The 21,855-nt window shown below is 36.4% G+C and overlaps 3 protein-coding genes across 3 annotated transcripts; all 3 read left to right on the top strand.

The window, feature by feature from the left end:
* On the top strand, positions 1 to 2,149 carry LOC135783111 (uncharacterized). The gene is made up of 4 exons (XM_065293682.2): positions 1 to 380; positions 1,083 to 1,331; positions 1,412 to 1,510; positions 1,711 to 2,149. The coding sequence occupies exons 1-4, from the start codon at positions 186 to 188 to the stop codon at positions 1,816 to 1,818; spliced, it is 651 nt and encodes a 216-aa protein (XP_065149754.1). The 5' UTR covers positions 1 to 185; the 3' UTR covers positions 1,819 to 2,149.
* A 332-nt stretch (positions 2,150 to 2,481) lies between these two features.
* Positions 2,482 to 7,252, top strand: sft2d2b (SFT2 domain containing 2b). Its single transcript, XM_065293683.2, has 8 exons — positions 2,482 to 2,739; positions 3,010 to 3,099; positions 3,463 to 3,548; positions 3,922 to 4,003; positions 4,141 to 4,176; positions 4,272 to 4,330; positions 5,064 to 5,093; positions 5,405 to 7,252. The coding sequence occupies exons 1-8, from the start codon at positions 2,677 to 2,679 to the stop codon at positions 5,442 to 5,444; spliced, it is 486 nt and encodes a 161-aa protein (XP_065149755.1). The 5' UTR covers positions 2,482 to 2,676; the 3' UTR covers positions 5,445 to 7,252.
* A 49-nt stretch (positions 7,253 to 7,301) lies between these two features.
* tbx19 (T-box transcription factor 19) lies at positions 7,302 to 19,052 on the top strand. The gene is made up of 8 exons (XM_073815282.1): positions 7,302 to 7,923; positions 9,893 to 10,157; positions 13,081 to 13,215; positions 15,846 to 15,907; positions 16,641 to 16,699; positions 17,379 to 17,567; positions 17,862 to 17,997; positions 18,705 to 19,052. The coding sequence occupies exons 1-8, from the start codon at positions 7,694 to 7,696 to the stop codon at positions 18,940 to 18,942; spliced, it is 1,314 nt and encodes a 437-aa protein (XP_073671383.1). The 5' UTR covers positions 7,302 to 7,693; the 3' UTR covers positions 18,943 to 19,052.
* The last annotated feature ends 2,803 nt before the right edge of the window (positions 19,053 to 21,855 follow it).

Genomic DNA, 21,855 nt, shown 5'->3' on the forward strand with positions numbered 1-21,855 from the left:
CAGATTATCGTGAAGTTAAAGGAGCCTGCGTTGGCCCATGTGCAGTCACTATAGGCTTAGAGCCACAAAGCAAGCAGATGGGATAAGAAAACCAGGGGATCTAATTACAGAGACTTAATCATCTAGTAAAGACCGCGGCCAGGAGCAAGTAAACCCAGCTGCAAACTTTCTGACTGTTATTTAACATGGAGAACGAGGATGAGGAAGATGAAATCTTTACGACAAGGGAGTCAGGATATGACGGCCAGGAAAATGTAGAGGAGCAGGACGAAGAAGAGGAACCAGAGGAAGAGGAGCCAGACACAGAGAGGAAGAGTAGCTTGGATATTCCAATACCAAGTCGGTCACTGGCCAGCCGCAGATCTTCACTTCCATGTCCGGTCAGTATTTAATTGGTTATACAGTATGTGGAATCGGAGTATTTGGGTGCTAAGGCATACTGTCTTGATTTGACAGCTTAAAGGCTACAGTCAGTACTGTATTCAGGATTGTATTACTAAATATACTTCTTGTACTGCATTATAATTATGCACTAAATGTTTGCTTATATTTTTTAAGGACTTTAAAGGATAGCTTAGCAAAAAAAATAAAAACTCTCTCATCATTTACTCACCCTAATGTTGTTGAAACCTGTATGAGTTTGTTAATTCTGTTGAACATAAAATATATATATATTTTGGTGACCACACACAGTTGAAGGTACCCATTGACTTTCATAGTATTTATTTATCCTGGAAGTCAATGGGTACCGTGTGGTTATCATAAAAACTCATACAGGTGTAGAACAGCATGAGGGTGAGTAAATGATGACAGAAAGTTATAAACCCCCAAACATTCTGTGAATGTTTTTATATGTACTCTTACATTTACATTTATGCATTTGGCAGATGCATTTATCCAAAGCACCTTACAGTGCATTCAAGCTTTACATTTCTTTTATCAGTACCTGCATTTGTATTCCTAGGGATGAACCCATGACCTTTGCATTGCTAATGCTCTACCAATTAGGTTAATTTAAATACATTATCTCTGCATGTAACTATATGATGGTATAATAAATGCTATATTTTGTAATGTTGCAGGCACAACTGAATGCAATGCATTTGAGTCATCTGCACGCTGCCACCATGGCCCACAGCCCAGCGTACCTGTGCCATCAGCTGGAGAGCAGTGAAACCAGGCCATCCTCTCGCTCCAGCCATGACAGCAGTAATGAAGAGGGAGCGCAGGCCAAAACTGGCACATCTGACAGACGAGCACCTGCCATTCCAACCATCTGTGAGCCCCTGGAGAGAAAAGCTCGATTTAGGAGTCGAAATGTCATGTCTCTGGTTGGTGTTTTTCGAACATGGGGAAGGTTAGGGATTTCTATAAGGTGATATAATTGTGATAGTTTGTGTTTACTTTCTAGAGTGATGCTGATAATTTGTGTTTGATCTGCCATGATGACCTACGTAAAGGAAGAGGACCTATCAGAGAACTTCACTGCTCGCACAGCTTTCACAGTGAGGTAAAACATGAGATTTTGTCCCATGGGATCTTCGTCTTTCTTCTTAACCATAGAGAGTTCTTGTCATTGTCTCTTGTGGCTTGTTCACTGGGGTATTAAAACACTATTCTCTGTAAGGCTGTTCTGAAACAATATGTAGTCTTATGAGCATTATATTAAAATATAAATTGTAATTAAAATGAATATTCCTCTTATTGAAGTGCATAGAGGAGTGGCTGTGGACCAAGCAGACCTGTCCTACCTGTCAAAAGCACGTTGCCATGCCAGAGCCCCTCTACTGGACATCGACCAGAGTCATAGTGCCCTGAACTCTTCAAGCATCCATTTAAACTGCTTTGGCCATTTTACAAAAACTTTTACAACAGATCAGAAATGTTTTTTTTTAAACCATTACACTGTTCTGTTTAATTCTGGTATTATTTTTCTTACAAGGTAAAAAAAACATTTTTGGAGAATTGTATATGTGGTGCTACATTTAAATGCAGTCCTTGAATAATTAAGGGTTCAGGAGACACTGATGAACCGAATCTCACACTGTGGACTTTTAACAAAATTAATGTATTCTTTTTTGTATTTACATATTAAAAAAGATCATGTTTTTGTCTACATTGTATATTTATTTTGCAAATAATGTCTATATTGCATGAGATATTTTGATCTTTTTTGTGCAAATAATGTTTATCAACTAAACTAGCTGTATGAAAGAGTACATAAGTGAAAGTATTCTAGAGGGCAAGTGATGCCATTTTATTTTATAAAGTTTGTAAACAATATAGGCTTATAAATGCTTTTTTTGACTTCATGCGGCGCCGCAAAAAGTAAGAAGACGTCAAAGTACCGCGAGAAATCATATGGATGAGTCTGCTTTCAATTCGCTCTCGCGGTACTTTGACGTCATCCACCTGTCTTTCCTTGAGGCGCCGCTTGAAGTCGAACAAGTCTACTGTCTATTTAAGTTTACACAATAAACGTCGAGCGTCGTGACGTCACCTCGTCGTTGCCGTGACTACATACGGAAGTTATCGCATGCACCTGTTACGCTTTCCAAAAGGATAAGGAGCAAATCAATACATTTTTCTTTGTACAAAGAAGCTCCGTGACAACTGTTTTCACGTTAAGATATCTTTTTACGTTGTACTGCTAAGAACTCGTCAGTTTGGACATTAATGGACAAATTAAAGAAAGTTTTGAGTGGCCAAGATGGCAATGACGATGTCAACGTACTCCAGGTAAGTTGCATTTATGAGTTTATTGCTCATCCTGGCTTAAGTCTCAATCAAAGTTGATGTTGCTTACTTAAAACATACGTTGAAGTATCGTTTTAATCAGAATTTTGACTTTTACATACGGTTGTTTCGTTTTGATGCGATGAAGAACATTTGTTTACCCTGTTGTTATTTCTGCGTATGAGATATTATCAATATTTAAACATAGTAACTTGGTTTCCATCTTTTTTGTCTGCTTTGTGGTTAACGTAATGTTTTCATATGTTAAATTAGGCAGCAAATGAAGCGTCAACACTGGGGTGGGGTACGCGCGTCAAAGGATTCGTCGCGTGCTTTGTAGCGGGTGTCCTGTGTTCAGTGTTGGTAAGAGTTTAACATGCAAAACGTGTGGTACACGTGCATACAATCTATATATTTTTATAGCTGTAGGAGTGTTTCCTGGGACTTCATGGGTGCAGCGCAGACCGATTGCTGTTACATCACACTACCGCGAGAGCTATTCGAAACGATTCTTTCTCGCGATACTGTGTTGTCATACGGTCTGCGCAGCACCGCATGAACAAGAATACATCAGTTTTCTTCCTTTTTCTCTCTCATCTTCCATCTGTTCAGATGACTTTGGATGTTTTGTTATTACACTTTGTATGCTAACTTGTATTTCATATATGACATTTCTGAATAAAAATATACCATCAGTAGTCCTAAATTTTTACTTCTGTCATTCAGGGGACGTGCTTGCTTTGGGTTCCCAGAAACGGGTTGACACTTTTTGCAGTCTTTTATAGTTTAGGTAATATCGCTTCACTTTTAAGGTGAGTCTTGCAACTTTATCCCTTCTTTTGATTTGGTTTAGCCCGGGGTGTGTCACTGGCTACATTGTACACAATAATGTACCATGTTTTCATTGCATATGAGTCAATAGCAAAGATATATCAGAACATGAAGAAAACAATTGTCACTGTCATGTAACACTGATTTTATTTTGGTTGATCTATCTATTTATATATTAAAACATACATTCAAGATGCAATTCATGCAGACAATGACTTTAAAACACATCTTTAACCATGAACATACATTGCATTCAGTTTATGAATTTAAAGAAAAAAAAAAATGTGTGTAACCATCACTCTTGAAAGTTGCAGTTGCAGAAGTGGTAATGTATTGGATGTGGATTGTTTTCAGTACAATGTTCTTAATGGGTCCATTAAAGCAAATCAAGAGGATGTGCGACAAGACAAGAGCTCTGGCAACTGCCATTATGATTGTGAGTCAACACACACACACACACACACATACATCATACATCATACAATGTAATGAATACAGTAGTTTTCAGATTCAGTAGTGCTTAGATCAGAATTTATGGAATTTTTTGCAATCTGAACATTTGTGTTTTTGTAGACATGCTTGATCCTGACCTTCTGTGCTGCATTCTGGGTAAGCAGGTGTCTTATTTTACTAGATGACTGTATCATGTTTATTATTATTATTATTAGTAAACCTTTATTGTTTTTGTTTTAAAACTTGTTTAGTGGAAGAACAAAGGTCTTGCTCTGCTGTTCTGTGTCCTACAATTTTTGGCTTTTGCATGGTAAGAGACCCTGTAGTTGATTACGTATATTGTGTTCTATAAATACAACATATGATTTTATTGTATGATAGATTGATAATTGGTTCCAAAACCAATTAATTATGCATTCCGATTAATATTAATCATATTACGCATTGTAATTGAAAAAGACTTTTTACTTCGAGGCGATAGTCAGTGCAAATTAGAATAATAGCTCTGTTAGGGTAATAGGAAGCCTCATTTTTGCTAGAAAATAAAAAATATATTTTTTATTAAAGGGGACATCTGACTTTTCCCATGTTTAAGTGTTATAATTGTGTCTCCATTGCTTCTCTCAAACTAGAAAATGTGAGAGAACAACCCAGTTACTTAGTTTTGGTAAACCATTCTCTGCAAGCATGTGAAAAAATAGATAATTGAAATTTGGCTCCCCTTGTGATGTCAGAATGGATAATACCGCCCCTTAATCTGCACTGTGTCCAACCCGGCACTGCCATTTAGTGGAGATATCAGCTCATTTGCATTTAAAAGGACACACACAAAACAGCACTTTTTTACTCACACGTACAAGTGGCAATTTTAACATGTTATAATAAATTATCTATATGATATTTTGAGCTTAAACTTCACACATGTGAAAGATTTATTTTTGAAATCTTAAAAAAAGTCCCCTGTGTGAAATGTCCTCTTTAAATTGTCATGTTTTCTGTACCTTTATAACTTTTGTAAATTATGTTCCTTTTATTTTTTTTAGGTATAGCTTGTCTTACATTCCCTTTGCAAGGTGAGTTTCAAAGTAAAGTAAAACATTTTGCAAATATAAAGTTGATTTTATTGATTTCATTAGAGCGACAGCTCAATTTATTTGAAGTTATCCTAAGATTTCTTTGCAAATGTCAACAATTATGTCCTATTGTGAATGTCTCCCTCTTTAAATTGAGATATGCGAGTCATCAACGTATTTGTATGTGCGTTTATTGTTTGTAAACATATTACAGTTTCTTCTTTTCTAAACTAAAGTGAGGAACGTTTATTAGAGAAACTTTAATATTACTCTATTTTTGAGCCTGTGCATTTGTTTGCTTTTTTATTCAGGGATGCAATTATTAAGTTGTTCTCTGCGTGCCTCAATTGAGATGTGCTTGGCTTCTGTGGTATCCCTGCGTGGCGCTACGGCACCAACAGCCCGCTGCCTTCAATGCCACTCACGTCCACACACAGTCTGGCACACAGTACATGTGCTCTTCTACCTCTCCCTCAACACAGACTCTCTTCATCTGTGTGAACAAGTGTGCACACACAAACAAACACCTGTGCTTTACTCGTGTACAAAACTGAAGGATGGAGATGTAAATTAGGTAAATGGTGGAGGTTAGATCTCTGCCATGCAACTGATAAGATTCTGTTCAGCAAGGTGTTTTTTACTTTTAACTGCTAGATGATTTTGTTTCATTGTCCATTCCTTTCTGCCTTTGTCCAATGATTTCTTAAAGGATTAAGTATTAGTAATATTGTAACCACATTTTTTTGATATTTACTTTTTTTTTGCGTTGAAAACGATTATTTATGTAATTTTATTCCAGTTTTAAATTAGTATTCTTAAATGTAGACATTACAAATTAGTAATGCAGGATTTTTTTCAATTTTATTACTTATTCATAATAATGCTGTAATCGTGCTATATTATCTTATTAGATAAGATCAATCAAATATATACTCTATAGGGTGCCATGTAGTATATTCTAGGTTACCATTTCAAAATCCTAAAGCTTTTTAGTTATTTTAGTGATTCACGTGTTGAACAATGCATTCGTTTCCTCCTATTTTCGGAAATAATATCAATGCAAAGTCAAGTATTTACTGGATTGATTTTAGGAATGACAATGATGGTTTTGCTAATTTCAGCTACATGTCAATGTATTCTTGTTAGCGCATATAGCATTTATTTTTCTTTTGTTTTATTCGAAGTACTCCGTGTACTGTTATTACAAAGTCCTATCACTCAAGTTCACTGACGTGCGTAAGTTCAGTTATTGAAAGGTCAGAGTCTTGGTTTTCTGGTTTTTGATATAGGCCATGATTCTTCGTTAATGAGACGCTTTTTTCGGCTTTAAACTCTTTGAGTCCTCTAATCTCCGTGCGCGCGGTTTCGTGATTACAGCGCGTGTCTGTGGATCAGGTTTCTGTTCATTTCTGTCCGCTGCAGGGAACATCCAGTCTTATTCTTGCACCAAGTACTTAATATCTTCGATAGCATGGCTTTATTTACTCCGAATTCATGTTGAGGAGGATAGTGCATGTCCAACTTCTAATAATAGGTTAGATTGGAAAGGGTAATGTATTGCAAACAGTACACTTTATATTTACTTTGTGAAACCATTTGACTTATCGAGCTGCAACTTTTATAAATTCAGTTACAAACGATACAAATTGCAACTTAAAAGAGGGGAAACCGGTCTCATTTTTTTTATTCGCTGGAACACAATATAAAACAAATTCATTTTTACAAATTGGAAAAAGTGTGTTACGTATATAGGCTAACCAACATCACCATAGTAGCATATATATGCTAGTATCGGTGTAATTTTATATATATAGTCGGCTTTTACAATTTACAGTCTGGGCTCGTTTTATCTCTTTAAAGCTACACAATGTTTCAGGTTTTAAATGTAGTACTACACTTTGATTTTTTTTTTTATTTACTGTAAGGTTATTTCAATGCTCTTGCTCTGTAAAATGTTAATATTTTATGCTAAGTCCGAATAGGTTTTTGTTTTATTTACAAAGGGAACCAAACCATCTGTGTATTTATGCACACGCGCACAGGCTCCTTTATGAGCTGTCCAGGGTTCTGAAAAAAATAAATTTTTATAAATAACGAAAAAAAATTTTAACAAATCGAATCGTGATTTATCCCACAAGTTTTTACAGCTGGTATGTAAGCTGCCTCTTTAATAAATAAATAAATTAATAAATACAATTTTGCTTATTTCTGTGAAATATGTATGTTTGAACATTTTAAACTGGAGATTTAAATGTGCTAACTTTTGTCTCCGTATTAATCAAAGGCCTTAATATAGACATCGTGGTTATTAAACCTGTTAACAATGAGTTGTGATGCTTAATTAAAGCAAACCCACGTGACTGCAGGTCTCTCCTCCTGGCATAAGAACAGGTGGTCGCAGTGGGGTTTAACTCAGACACGCACTGTGATTGTAAACAGTACTAAGCCTATTTGACTTTTCTTCTTTGTCATTCATCCCATCCACAAGTTTTCTTTGACGATATCGAAATCTTTGTGTATGTTATATAGTTATCTTAGCTAGTATATAGACGGTCGTCTTATAGTTATCAGGGGAGTGTGAGATTAAATCAGCGGTACTCATGAAGGTGGAGGGAGAGATGGGGAGCGGTGGCGCAGCGGTGTCCGGTGCGCGCGGTGGCAACGACTGCTGTATAACCCGACTGCTGAACGTCGTAGAGAGCGAGTTACAGGCCGGGAGGGAGAAAGGAGATCCTACTGAAAAACAACTTAAAGTTGCGCTGGAGGATGCTGAACTCTGGAGGAAATTCAAAGAAGTCACGAATGAGATGATTGTGACCAAGAACGGCAGGTGAGCGAGCAATAAATGAACCCCATATCAAAAAAATATATTATCTTGACTGTTTGAAACAATTGTGTTTATGAATATAGTTTATATAAAATAAGTTTTCAGTGTAATTTTTAAGGGACAGAAAATGCATATTTCATTCATATTTAAATAAGATGACAGATTTGTGGAGTTTCATTTTTAAATTGATATTTTTGAAGTTACATTATATTAAAAGTATAGCATATTAAACAACACTAGTCAAATGAATAAAATGGATGAATTTAATTATAAATATTTCTTACTAAATAGGCTAATATAAAAATGCTTGATTCAAATTGGCCAGTGAATGAATGTGAAATGTGAGTTTAAATAAAGTTTTTCTGACACAATACTATAAAAATCAATGCAAAAATATAATATAATAATATTTTTATTCTTCAAATTGTGTTTGTGTTAATCTGAAAACTTTAATTTAGCACAAGATGAACTTTCAGTAAGGGGTTCATTTGGCACTGTGAAAATTATAATCAAACATTGCATTTAAATACTTTGTCCAGTTTTGGTAGGTGGTGTGTTTGAATGGTCATTAAATGAATTATATAAGCTTGTTGTGGTGATGTAAAGCTAAAGGACGACTTCACAAGCTCACACTGTAAAATTCTTTTCTGCCTTAAATTTTTTTGTTGAATCAACTCAGAATTACAAGTTATTTCAACTTTTATTTATTTTGAATATAGACTATATCTATATATTGACTTCTTTCAACTATATTTCATAAGTTAATAACAACTCATCTCTAGTTAAAATAAATAAAAGTAAGTTAACTCGTAAATATGAGTTGATGCAACTAAAATTTTAAGGCAGCAAATAATTTTTTAAAGTGCACTCAGTTAGTCAACTGAAAATGGATGTCCTTCCATTAGCAGCTCCTCTTTAACCGCTTATCAATAAAAGATCAAGAGGAGAAAAATTGGAAAATTACTAGAAATTCACTCTCATAAAAGTTGTGCTTAGAGAGATTTTAGGCAGTGTGAATCATTGTTGGGGTGAAAAGTTTATAAATCATGTTTGTGCATAATGTTTACTCTGTGGTGTAGTGGTGTCTGGAGAAGTGGGTATACTCTTAATTTATGCCCCCAGTAGACGTGGGTATACCCCATGCCATCAAATAAAGAGGTGGGTATACTCCGTATTCCTGCGTATACCCTGCACTACACCACTGTGTTTACTGAAGAAATATTTACCGAATGTCTTGCATGGCTTTCTGACATGGAGCACAAACTGGGAAATTTAGGTTATTTTTCATGCAATTACAAACCAAGATGCTCTTTGCAACATACATGTAATCAAATAAGAAAAAAAACTTTTCAGCTTGAGTGCATGCTCTCATTAATACATATCAAATATATTTATTTTACTCTTTTTAATTTATCTCACTTAAATTGAGATGCTGAAAATATAAGTTCTAATAAAAAAAAAATGTTAAGAGTAAAATAGAAAATCAAAGCTTTGTAAATCATGTTTGTGCGTTTGCTGAAGAAATAGTTAAAAATATTTACTGAATGTCTTGTATGGCTTTCTGACATGGAGCACTAACTGGGAAATTAAGGTTGTTTTTTCATTTAATTACAATTCAAGGAGACTAAAAAGATTATCAAAAATATTCAAAACATCATAAAAGTATTCAAAATGTATGCACAGTATAAGGTTATAATGTATTTTCTGCAACTATTAAAAAAAGACCAAAATTAGTTTTTGAATGAAAATCTTTGGTGTATAGCCTCACTTGAGAAATATGGCAGATCATGAAAATATCTTTTCAACAATTCTGTTTTTTTTTAATAAAGAAACACGATTTGAGATTTAAGTTCTTCAAATTATCTTCTTTTGTTTTCAAACATAAAGATTTGTAATGACTTGAGTCTTTACATTTAGCAAGTAAATTATTTGTTTTGGAAGTGAAAACTTTTCTTTTATATGTGTTTTCTAGGAGGATGTTCCCAGTCCTGAAGGTCAGTGTTACTGGTCTAGATCCTAATGCAATGTACTCCTTCCTCTTGGACTTCAGTCCTGCAGATGGGCACCGATGGAAGTACGTAAACGGCGAGTGGGTACCTGCGGGCAAACCCGAACCTCACAGCCACAGCTGTGTGTACATCCACCCCGACTCCCCCAACTTCGGTGCGCACTGGATGAAGGCTCCAGTGTCATTCAGCAAAGTCAAACTCACCAACAAACTCAGTGGAGGTGGCCAGGTACTTACTTCTCACACAAAGTACACTCTTAAGGCTGGGTAAATACTGGACAGAACACATGTTGGGATATAAATAAACTTATAAATACTTTATAACCCAAAATGTGTTCTGTCCAGTCCAATTTTTTTCATGATTTTCACTGAAGAACCCAAGATGCTCTCTGCAACATTTTTACATTTTTAAGTACGGTTACATACCAAATGTATTTATTTACTGGCTTTAATTCATCCATCCACCGTTTTCCTTCTCTACGTACTTCCACTCATACTCATAACTTGTTAAATCGGCACATTTTCCTCTTTATAGACTGACGAGTAAAAAGTCTACTTCAACGTAAACCCCACGCACATTTCGTACACATACGTCTCGTGTTGTGTTCTCCGTGCCCTGTTCTGTAATCTTGAGTAGGCTCTCAGAGCTCCAAACAGGCCTCCGTAGCTTTTAGGAGTCTTGGCCTGCCTTTAATCACCCCGCGCGCAGCCACGGGGAAATTTCAAGTGTGCATTTATACAATTAGCGCTCTCCTCTGCATCCACTTCACCTATGGAGCCCCTTTGTTCAGCAGGGACTGCATGTAAACAGGAATAAACAGCTCTTAATTGCCACTTTTCTCATTTAATGCACTTCCTGCCGTTCAGACAGAAATGGTCTACTTCAGCCAGCCATCCCGGCTTTCAGCGGGGCCACTGCGAGGTGCTCCAGCCCGCGTGACTCCTCCACTGAATTATTATTGGTATTTACATGACCCCTCCTCTACCCCCTTCTCCTCTGTTCCCCTCTGTTCTCTATTTACCGGGGTTTTTAAACGCGGCGCTGGCACAGGAGAGGATGATGAGAGAGAACCAGCTCCAAATGAAATAATTGCTGTGGTTAGTTGTACATTACGGTAATTACCTGTGTTTTTTCTATGCAAAATTAATTTAGCCATCGGTCCTTAGATTTTCAAAAAAGCAACGTATTTAAAAAAGGCAGAGGGGAGAGAAAAGCACACAAAGCCCTTTATGTGCCCTGTAGCCATGCAGATGAGTACCTACCCCTCATCATGCATTGTAATCTACCAATTAGAGTAAAACAGGGCTCTTTCTGCGCATCTCGTTCTCTGAATTTTGTTGATTTTACGCGGATAGATGTTTGCGTGCTCGGTCACCGCAGTCATCCGAAGAATTTTGTCCGAGAATATAGATAATGCAGTATGCAAATTGAAAAAGGTCAGACATTTCAGAACATTTGAGGGTGATGTCATTTGCCGCACAGAACGAAATTGCAAAAATAGTCTGTAAAACTTGCAAATTGCAAAACAGTCCAGACAAACAGTCCAGGTTCAAAGTCAAAATAGTGAAAGTTGCTAAGGTGGTCAAGATGGTCAAAACCAAAAAAGCTATGTTTTAATAGTTAGACATTGACAAAGATGAGACATAAAACTTATAAGCTATCACTTTTAAAATTCTGGGTTATTTTTCAAGTCAAAAAGGGACATACCCAGCTGCTGGGTTGTTTTAACCCATAAAATTTTTATATTTGACCCAACAATGGGTTAAAACAACCCAGCATCTTGAGTTGAAACAACCCAGCATAGGTTAGTGGATTGGGATCATATCTTTTGACTGGGTTGAAAATAACCTTACTTTTTTAAAGTGTATATAACTTAAAAATGCTGGGTTATTTTTAACCCCCCATTGTGTCAAAAAGCGTCATTTAACCCAGTGGTTCTCAAAGTTTTTCAGTGCGTGTCCCCCACTCTAAAAAAACAAACGGTGCTATATAGCACCAAAACTGTTGCTTTGGATCGTAACCATAGAAGAACCATTTTTAGTGCCATATAGCACCGGTGAAGCACCTGTGTAGCACCATATAGGGGCCATATAGCACCACTATAGCACCACATATGGTTCTACAAAGCACTATGTGGTTCTACACAGGTGCTTCACCAGTGCTATATGGCACTAAAAATGGTTCTTCTATGATTACGAGCAAAGAACCACTTTTGGTGCTATATAGCACCGTTTGTTAGTGTATGGTGCCCACTCCCCGTGCCCTTCATGCCCCCCCAAGGAATTCTAAATCGTAAAATTAAAATCAAACAAAATTTATATTAAATTATACAATGAGTTGTTAGTAAGTAGCCTTTTTTAGGTGTAATTACACAGAATTTATAATAAATTCATGTATTTTATAAAATAAAACTGGGGCGCCCTGGCCCAACGCTGGGTTAAAAATAAATTGTGGAGTGTACACACAGTGAAAGTTGGATCTACTTAATAATAACCTCAATTGGAAATATAAATACATAATTCTTTTTAACCCAGCGTGGGTCAAACAGAGACTTTTTACGGTGTATATGAATGACATAGGTGACCTGTAATTTGTGCCTATTTGAGACATTTTTTTTACATTTAAAGTTGTTTGAAAAAAATATATATATTTTTTTATTTTAATCTCATTGCAGTAGGAATAAAACATTTACAATATTAAAGATATATAACAGAATAAACTGATTATTTCTTTATGTATGCCACCGTCATGTCTTTTTCTTTAGAATCGAATATATTTTAAAATACCACATATATTGAGTGTATAATGACATTTATATTACTTACATTGTACTGCCACTGCCATGTTGTTCTTTGCTCTTCTTTGTTTTTATTTTATGTAAAGCTGCTTTGTTACGATGAACAATTGTTAAAAGCCCTAAATAAATTGAATTGAATTAATTCATAATCAAAAGAAACATATTTTCACAAACAATACTTACACTGGTCATATAAATGTCGTTCAATTACAATTTTGCATCGTGTTTGCTACCTCAATTTAAGAATTTGAACTGGCATCATCAGTTTTATTTTAAAGGAGACACATCCCTGCCGCTAATTGATCCACTATCACCGTTTTAGCTAATCTTTTCTCTTCTCATTCTTTGGTCCAGATTATGCTGAATTCTCTTCACAAGTATGAGCCACAAATTCACATTGTTCGCGTGGGAGGAAACCACAGAATGGTGACCAACATCTCTTTCCCAGACACGCAGTTCATCGCTGTAACTGCCTACCAGAATGAAGAGGTACAGCATCTTTAATATTGGCTACAGTAAATGTGACACTACCAGTGAAACCCAGCTAAAGTCATTTTTTGTGATTAATTGTTTAAAATCATCCTACATGATTTAAGAAACATTTTGTTCAAATATCACTTTTGATATATTTATTATTGACTGACTAAGGTCCTGTCAAAGATTGAAATCAAACTTTATTGCTCCTAATCTCATTATTAGATTATTAGACTTTAACCTGGATTTCACAGTGGGGGTCACAAATGTGCCAAACTAAAGTGTGTTTATGTTTTGTTCATGTAAAAAAAACACGTCTACACTCTTGTCTGTATATCATGTCATCATGTTTAAAGGTTCTTTACAGAAATGCAATAAGAGAGACTTTTTTGGTTCCCCAGATAACATTTTAGTTAAAAATTCTTGAAATAATTAAAAAAATAGAACCTTTTCCACTACAAATATCCTTTTATGCAATTTATGGATGTTCAAATTTCTCCGTGGAACATTACAGGCCGACAAAGATCCTATTAAACGATTACTTCTCTTTCATTTAAAAAATCTGATAATTTACCCCCCCCCCCCCATACCACGATGGACCTCAATAGTTTAAATTTTCAATGCAGTTTTAAAGTGCTCTAAATGATCCCAACCAAGGCATAAAGGTCTTGTAGCAAAACGATCGTTATAATTACAAAAAAATAAGTACTTTAAACCACAACTTCTCATCAAAAAATCTTGTCTTTGTGTCGGTTTATTGTTAAAATGGTGTGCATTTTACATATGTAATGTGTGACCTTTGAACGTGATAATGTAATACACAAAGTCATGCTGGAGCATCACACAACTAATTCGGGACGTGAAGTTAAAAATACAGATTTTTTTGACAAAAATGATGATAGTTTCGTTTTGCTAAATAAGACCCTTTTGCCTCGGTTTGGGATCGTTAAAACCATTTGAAGCTGCATTGAAAGTGCAATTTTAACCTGTATTAAAACCGTAAACTGTTCCAATAAAGTCCGCTATATTGAGAAAAATCTTGAAATGTTCAATTATCTTAACAGACTTTCCTGTGGTGCGCAGTGCGTTAAAGGATAATTCCGGTATTTAACACTTTGAGTCTCATTTCTGGTTTGTTTTGGATGAACTACAGTGATGGACACTGAAATTTTGACAATGGGTCGTGTCTTGACTTTTTGACTGGTTTAGAAGCCTCTCTTGACTGCTTCAGAATGGAAGTCTATGACCTGTAAATATGTCATTAAAACAACACTTAACGTTCATTTTCAAAACTGTGCTACTCACCGAGTGGTTTGTGGTGTTCGTTGATGATTAAAAACAAGTTGTGTAGCAAAATACAGTTTCTGTCGTGTTTTATTTGGCATTTAGTAAAATTCCATTGACTTCTCTTGGAAGACTCATTGCTCGCTGATATATCACTCCGCCGCTGGAAACAGAAAAGGGTCTGTTTACATTTGTAGGTTTTTCGCTCGGTTTCTTTCAGAATAAATTTTTCCCATATTTGATGGCTCAGTGACCAGCTTTAGGTTTGAAGTTGAGCTCGATTGTGACTGTCTATACGCTAGACACCGAGCGTACTTGTATGGCAAAGTGGTTGTCGCCATCAAGTGGTCGGAAGTGTGCTAACGCTTCAGACTCAAATATAGAGCGGAAGTATATACGCGGTTGTGAGGTATCTGAAAAAATAGTTCCACTATAGCAAATAACACGGATTGAAATCATACATTGCGCCAATAAATTTGTTTTTAATCATCAACGAACACCACGAACCACTCGGTGAGTAGTACAGTTTTGAAAATGAACGTTAAGTGTTGTTTTAATGACATGACGTTAAGTGTTGTTTTTCAACCAGAAAGTGAGCAGATGAAAGATAAAACCATAACAACTACATGGCGCAGCATGAACAGTCCAAAGTGATATGGACATTAGAGGTGTAAAAAACCAGTCCATTGTATTAATGACATTATTTATGCCCATTGTTTGCCATATTTGTTTACTGTGAAGTCATGTTTGGACGCGAGAAACATCACAAGATCTTCACAAGATTTCCTGAGTTCTCAACTGAGACTTGCATTGTTTTTAATTTGATGGTTTGCGGTGTGCTGTCATGGCCGCATAGTGGCAGTCTACACACACTATAGGAACAAACTTATTAAATCGTCAATTTTTTTAATGTTTGTGGTCTCTCACATTTTGAAAATCTTTACTTTATTAATCTAACCACCTGTTTTTAAATAGCAGGCCAACCAAGGCTCTGTGTTTATTCCCCTATTCTTTCATGAATACCTGTTTTTGTGGCTCAGTTGGTAGAGCATTTGCATTAGCAGTTAAAGGGACATTCCACTTTTTTGAAAATATGCTCATTTTCCAGCTCCCCTAGAGAGAAACATTTGATTCTTACCGTTTTGTAATCCATTCAGCTGATCTCCAGGTCTGGCGGACAAAACTATGCTGGAAAATGAGCATATTTTCAAAAAAAGTGGAGTGTCCCTTTAAAGTCTTCGACTAAATGGACTATAAGTCCCTTTGGATAAAAGCATCTACTAAATGTATAAATGTACAATAAAAGTGACTTATAAAGTATTTTATAACCTCACAATCATCTGGTCATCTTCTCTTCACAGATAACCGCACTGAAGATAAAACACAACCCTTTTGCGAAAGCGTTCCTTGATGCTAAGGAAAGGTACATTTCATTCGAATGACTTGGTCACCGGTAAAAGTTTTCTCATTCATTTGACAATATATTTTGACTATTATTTTACTGATATCATGGTAGGCATCAGCCCTATTATAGTGTCAAGCTTGAGTGCCTGTGCGAATTTAACTGCGATTAGCGAGCAATTATTAACCGTTTACGCTGTGAATAGAGCACATGTGTGAGTAAAGCAGCTTGTTGGAGCCACAGTGTGAAGTGACAATGAGAGATCTGAAGCGGCTACAGTCAAGAATGTGTGAGATATTACACAATACTGGCAAAATGATCTTTGAACGATTTTACTAGTAGTATAACTTACAAGAACGGAAATTAAATCACTCTATAAAGAAAAAAATAGTTTTATATATAGAAGAAGGGGTGTAGTTTCCAAGGCGGGAGGTAGGCTTAATCCCCATTTCTCAAAACCAGCCATTAGAACAAACATATCACTACAAATAAAAGTACAAAATATTACAATAATGTAAAAATAATATATTTGTTTTGTGGGGTTTTATTTCCTTTTAAAATTTAAATAATTAATTATTATTAAAATAATTAAAACTATAACTATTTGAAAAAGCATAAAAAATCATGACTTTGGACACAAAATGTACTTGTATAGTTATATTATCACCCATATAAGGTAACCTTAACATATGTTCATTTAATATGTATTGATTTCTAATGATATTTTCTTATGGGTTTCTTTTTGTCTCAACAGAAGCCATCCTAAGAATCTAGAACCTCAAGGCGAAAACCCGCACATGGGCATACCACACTGTAAATGCTTCATTTTGCTTCCTGTATTTTTGTGTTACTTAATATAAATTTCTGTCTGATTTTTTTTATAATTTTACTCACCCCCATGTCATCCAAGATGTTTATGTCTTTCTTTGATCAGTCCAGAAGAAAATTAGTTTTTGAGGAAAACATTCCAGGGTCTTATCTAGCAAAACAATCGTAATTTAAATAAAAAAAAGGTTTTGCGCTAGCCTTGTAATGCGCCACCTCATATTACGTAATCACGTCGAAAGGTTACGCATGATGATTGTGAAACTACCGCTCCAGTGTTTACAATTGTGGAGAAAGAGGAAAGTTCCCACAATATTGTATGTGGAATGATACTAATTAATGTCTTTGTGTCACTTTATTGTTTTAAAAAGTGTGCGTTTTACATATGTAACACAAGGCGAGAAGTTGTGGTAATTTTTTGGCCCATCCTTATACCTCGGTTGGGATCGTTTAAGCTCGTTTAAGCCCATTCAAGCTGCACATAAAACTGTAAAATTTTGAGGTCCACTAAAAAAATCCTGGAATGTTTTACTCAAAAAACTTAATTTCTTTTCAACTGAACAAACAAAAGACATAAATATCTTTGATGACATGGGGGTGAGTAAATATCAGGATTTTTTTAATGAAAGTGGGGTAATCCTTTAAGGATCATTTATTTGGTTTGCAGGTGGATGGTTCATATCAAACCCAGAGACGCTGTGCTCTGCTGGTGGTGGCAACTTTCCATACGCTGGGGGTTTACCGCTAACCCCCCACCATGGGTACAAACCCTACCCGAGTCTGCATGGGCACCGAGCAGCACCGTACCCATCACCCTATCTGCCTCGCCACCATCATCACTGTTCTCAACACTCAGGTAGCAGTTTTAACATTGCATTTGCAATAGTGGTAAAGCTTTAGTTGATAAATAAAAAGCTGCACAACTGCTCGTGCATTGTTAGCAGTGTAAACTGCAAAGGTCATAGGTTTAATCCCATGTAAACTGAATGTATAGCTTGAATAGTAAGACACTTTGGATAAAAGGTGTAGGTGTAAATGTAAAAAAACAGCACGGAGCATCAATATTGTTTTCTGTTGGCTGTGAAAGTTTATGTATTAAGCAATTTGGGATGAATTAGTTTTTAACATTTTTATTTATTTTCACTTAAAGTGTCTCTATCTGAGAACCGGAGTCCAAGTGCGGTGCAAGTGTTTTCTGGTCATGAAAGCTGGACAGGTGTGTCTCCTCCTGGTCCTTCTACGATGTTATCCATGCAGCCTGCTCCAAGCCCATCTGGAGCCAGCAGGTCAGAATCAAAGCTTTTTATGAAGTCGCGTCTAGGGCTGCAACTAACGATTATTTTCATAATTGATTAATCTCCGATTATTTTTTCGATTAATCGACTAATCGGATAAAAGCAAGAATATTATTCAATTCCTTTTTTCACTTATTATAGCTAAATTACGCTATTCACATGTAGAAATATAATTAAAAAGTGCAAAAGCACAGAGTTTTACTAATATAATCTTTTTGATTTTGATATGTTTAGCCTTAAATAAAAAAGTTTCTCTAGCTTTTAAATAGTAAAACATCTTTAAAAAATTTAAATTAAAGGGATAGTTCACCCAAAAATGAAATAATGTCATTAATGACTCGTTCCAAACTCGTAAGCCCCCCGTTCATCTTTGAAACACAGTTTAAGATGTTTATATTTAGTCCAAGAGCTTGTTGACCCTTCATTGAAAATCTACGTATGGTATACTATCCATGCCCAGAAAGGTAATAAAACATCATCTAAGTAGTCTATGTGACATCAGTGGGTCAGTTACAATGTGTTGAAGCATTGAAAATACATTTTGGTCCAAAAATTACGACTTAATTCAGCATTGTCTTCTCTTCTGCGTCTGTTGTGAAGCGCATGCTCTAAAGTCACCTAACTGCAGTATACTGTATGTACAGTATAATGTGACAATAAAGCAGTGTTTCTAAAATTCACTTGTTTTTCCCTTACAGTCAGTATCCATGCCTGTGGACTGTGAGCAGTTGCACTGTGTCATCCAGTCCTGCAGGGGGCACTGCGAGCACCACGCACACTCAGGAGGAGCCTGCAGATGACGGCTCCTCCTCCACATCGCCATGTTCGTTACTGCAGGGTCACAGACCAACCGGCGCCGAGGGTGCTGTCGAACAAGCCAATCACAGTAGGGTGGGAGGGGTGAGCTGGTCCTCTGTAACCACCCACTCGTTTTAAATGCGCTCATTAAACTTAAAAAGAGGAATGCAAGATACGTAAACGACCCTGTCCCAAATGATTTCTTAGCCATTCGTCCCAATCCAATGTGGGTCTGGGCACAATGTCGGCCAGCTGGACACCGGCCTACTGTCCCACAGAAAAGTTAAAGACATTTTGCAAATGCAGCATTTAGGACAGGGCCATCTTTAAAGGTTTAAAGGTGTAGTGGAGCAGTAAAATTGCAAATCTTAGTCCACAGCTCACCCCTCCTTTTCGAAATGCATAGAGAAGCTACAGTAGCCACCACAGGACAAACATGTCATAGTCTAAGAGTAACAAAATGTGCTCTGTAGAGCAGTTTGTCCGTTTAGGGCTACTATAGAAACATGGCGGCGCAAAATGGCGACTTCTATATAAGGGGACCCGCGGCTTATGCAAATAAAAACGGCTTATTCTAAGGTTATAAAAACAAAACGGTTCATTATGTAAGGTCTTTATACACCACTGATAATATATAGTTATGTATATTATATTGCATTTCTGTCAAGAGATCGTCCTATAACTTACACAGTGCACCTTTAAGTCAAAGAGAAGAAAATTCTGTCAATATTGAGCTCCTGTGGGCGCCCAAAATCTCTCATTTATCTCCTTATTCGTATTTGCTTAGCTTAACTACAACTGTGGTAGAACTCAGCAATTAGGCTTCTGTAAATGATTAGCCTAGTTAATCAATTAAACTTCACTTTGGCATTTGTAACACGGCAGAGTTTTGGCAGGCAGAGTGCTTTCATGCTTACCTGGTCCTTTACCTCTTGTACAAACAGACGCACACAAAGTTCATTACATTCACACGTTCAAAGACAAAAACACAAACACATTACGACTGCATTTACACGACACTACAGATACATGCACACGTGCACTGCTACACTTTCTCCAAAAGCGGCCTCCACTTACCTGCAGTTATTTTTCTGCATAAAAAGATAGGCAATTATTCCCCCATCATATTTCTCCGCTCTTGAAAATGTTATTTTAATCGTGGCGGTAGAGTGGACCGCTCTGTTGTTTTCACGTGCGTGTAATGGAATAATGACAGCTGTCCGGTGAATGGGGCTTTGGCATGAGTTTAGGACACTCTGGGCATGCAGTAGATACTCAGTAGTTTTTTGTCACACATACAAATGGCGTCAGAAAAGACCATAACAATGTTCTGAATGCACTCGTCCTTGTTATTATACACTATGTATAAAACATTTTGTTTTATTGTGTACCTCATTTATTTCTTCACTGTAACTGTGTGTTATTGTATTGTGTCTATAAAATACATCATTAATCAATGTAATCAATCTGCCTTTATATTTATATCTTTGCAGATTATATGACGATGTAGATTTCGGTGACGTAGTGGAGGTTTTAAGATGTAGGAGATTTTGTTGACCAATGTTGTTTTAGTTTAAATTTTTTGTGGGTTCTTTGTTACTTGTAATTTACGTAAGTTTATAAAACTGGCCAACTGAAATAATTATTATAATAACCTCTGTCAAAAATTAGATAATGATATTAACCAAATGCTTTCAGTGTGTATTAAATGTTTATCAAATACTTTCACCTTAAAGAGATAGTACGGCCAAAAATGATATTAAACCCATGATTTACTCACCCCCAAGCTGTCCGAGTTGCATATGTCCATCGTTTTTCAGATAAACACATTTTCGGATATTTTAGATAATGTTTTAGATCTTTCAGTTGATTAAATGTAATGTTACAGGGTCCACGACTTTCAAGTCCAAAAAAAGTGCGTCCATCCTTCACAAAATAAATCCAAACAGCTCCAGGATGATAAACAAAGGTCTTCTGAGGGTAATCCGTGCGTTGTTGTTGTAGAAATATCCATATTTAAAACTTTATTAACTCAAATAACTACCTTCCGGTAGCGCCGCCATCTTAGTCGCGTCCGCATTCAGGATGAGAGCTTACGCAGCCTACGGAGGCTACTCTGCTACTGCTCTGTGCCCCCGCCCTCCGAATTTGTCATACGTCACTAAGAAAAGTGCGAACACTACGCTAATACTCTATCCTGAATACAGAGGAGTCTAAGATGGCGGCGCTACTGGAAGGTAATTATTTACGTTAATAAAGTTTTAAATATGGATATTTCTAAAACAACACCGCACGGATTACGCTCAGAAGACATTTGTTTATCATCCTGGAGCCGTTTGGATTTATTTTGTGAAGGATGGACGCACTTTTTTTGGACTTGAAGGTCGTGGACCCCGTAACATTACATTTAATCAACTGAAAGATCTAAAACATTTTGTAAAATATCCGAAAATGTGTTTGTCTGAAAAACAATGGACATATGCAACTCGGACAGCTTGGGGGTGAGTAAATCATGGGTTTAAAATCATTTAAAGTTGCGATTTTCTAGGCAGATATGGCTAGGAACTAAACTCTCATTCTGGTGTTATAATCAAGGACTTTGCTGCTGTAACATGGCTGCAGCAGGCGCAATGATGTTACGCAGCAGCCAAAATTAAAATCTTTGATTATTTGTTAGGCGCGATGCTAATGGACTAATCAGATTTTATGGATTGTGCTAAGCTATGCTAAAAGTGGTAGCAACAGACCCGGAAATCAGCCGAATCGATTCTAAAACTGTAAGAATCAAATGTTTAACTCTAGGGGAGCTGGAAAATGAGCATATTTTCAAAAAAAGCGGAGTGTCCTTTTAAATCCACGGCCTCAGGCCATTTAGAAATACTGGTTTGTTGGCAGAATACATTAAAAATGCTCATTTACAAGAAAACATGTCAGATGCACTTAGGGGCTGATAACACCAAATGCGTTTATGGCAGTTGCAAGCGCCTTTTTTTGAATGATATTCTATGGGCAGTGAGCGTATGCGCCCCGAACAGCTTGCAGTTTTGCCGC

This window comes from Paramisgurnus dabryanus, chromosome 7 (assembly GCF_030506205.2).
Source record: "Paramisgurnus dabryanus chromosome 7, PD_genome_1.1, whole genome shotgun sequence".
In the NCBI taxonomy this organism is placed as follows: domain Eukaryota; kingdom Metazoa; phylum Chordata; class Actinopteri; order Cypriniformes; family Cobitidae; genus Paramisgurnus; species Paramisgurnus dabryanus.

Coding starts and splice junctions, on each gene's coding strand:
- LOC135783111 (XM_065293682.2), top strand. CDS start 186: ATGGAGAACGAGGATGAGGAAGATGAAATCTTTACGACAAGGGAGTCA. Junction 381..1,082: donor GATCTTCACTTCCATGTCCG/GTCAGTATTTAA, acceptor GTAATGTTGCAG/GCACAACTGAATGCAATGCA. Junction 1,332..1,411: donor GTCGAAATGTCATGTCTCTG/GTTGGTGTTTTT, acceptor TTTACTTTCTAG/AGTGATGCTGATAATTTGTG.
- sft2d2b (XM_065293683.2), top strand. CDS start 2,677: ATGGACAAATTAAAGAAAGTTTTGAGTGGCCAAGATGGCAATGACGAT. Junction 3,100..3,462: donor GTGTCCTGTGTTCAGTGTTG/GTAAGAGTTTAA, acceptor TCTGTCATTCAG/GGGACGTGCTTGCTTTGGGT. Junction 5,094..5,404: donor TCTTACATTCCCTTTGCAAG/GTGAGTTTCAAA, acceptor TTTTTTATTCAG/GGATGCAATTATTAAGTTGT.
- tbx19 (XM_073815282.1), top strand. CDS start 7,694: ATGAAGGTGGAGGGAGAGATGGGGAGCGGTGGCGCAGCGGTGTCCGGT. Junction 7,924..9,892: donor ATTGTGACCAAGAACGGCAG/GTGAGCGAGCAA, acceptor TGTGTTTTCTAG/GAGGATGTTCCCAGTCCTGA. Junction 15,908..16,640: donor TTCCTTGATGCTAAGGAAAG/GTACATTTCATT, acceptor TTGTCTCAACAG/AAGCCATCCTAAGAATCTAG.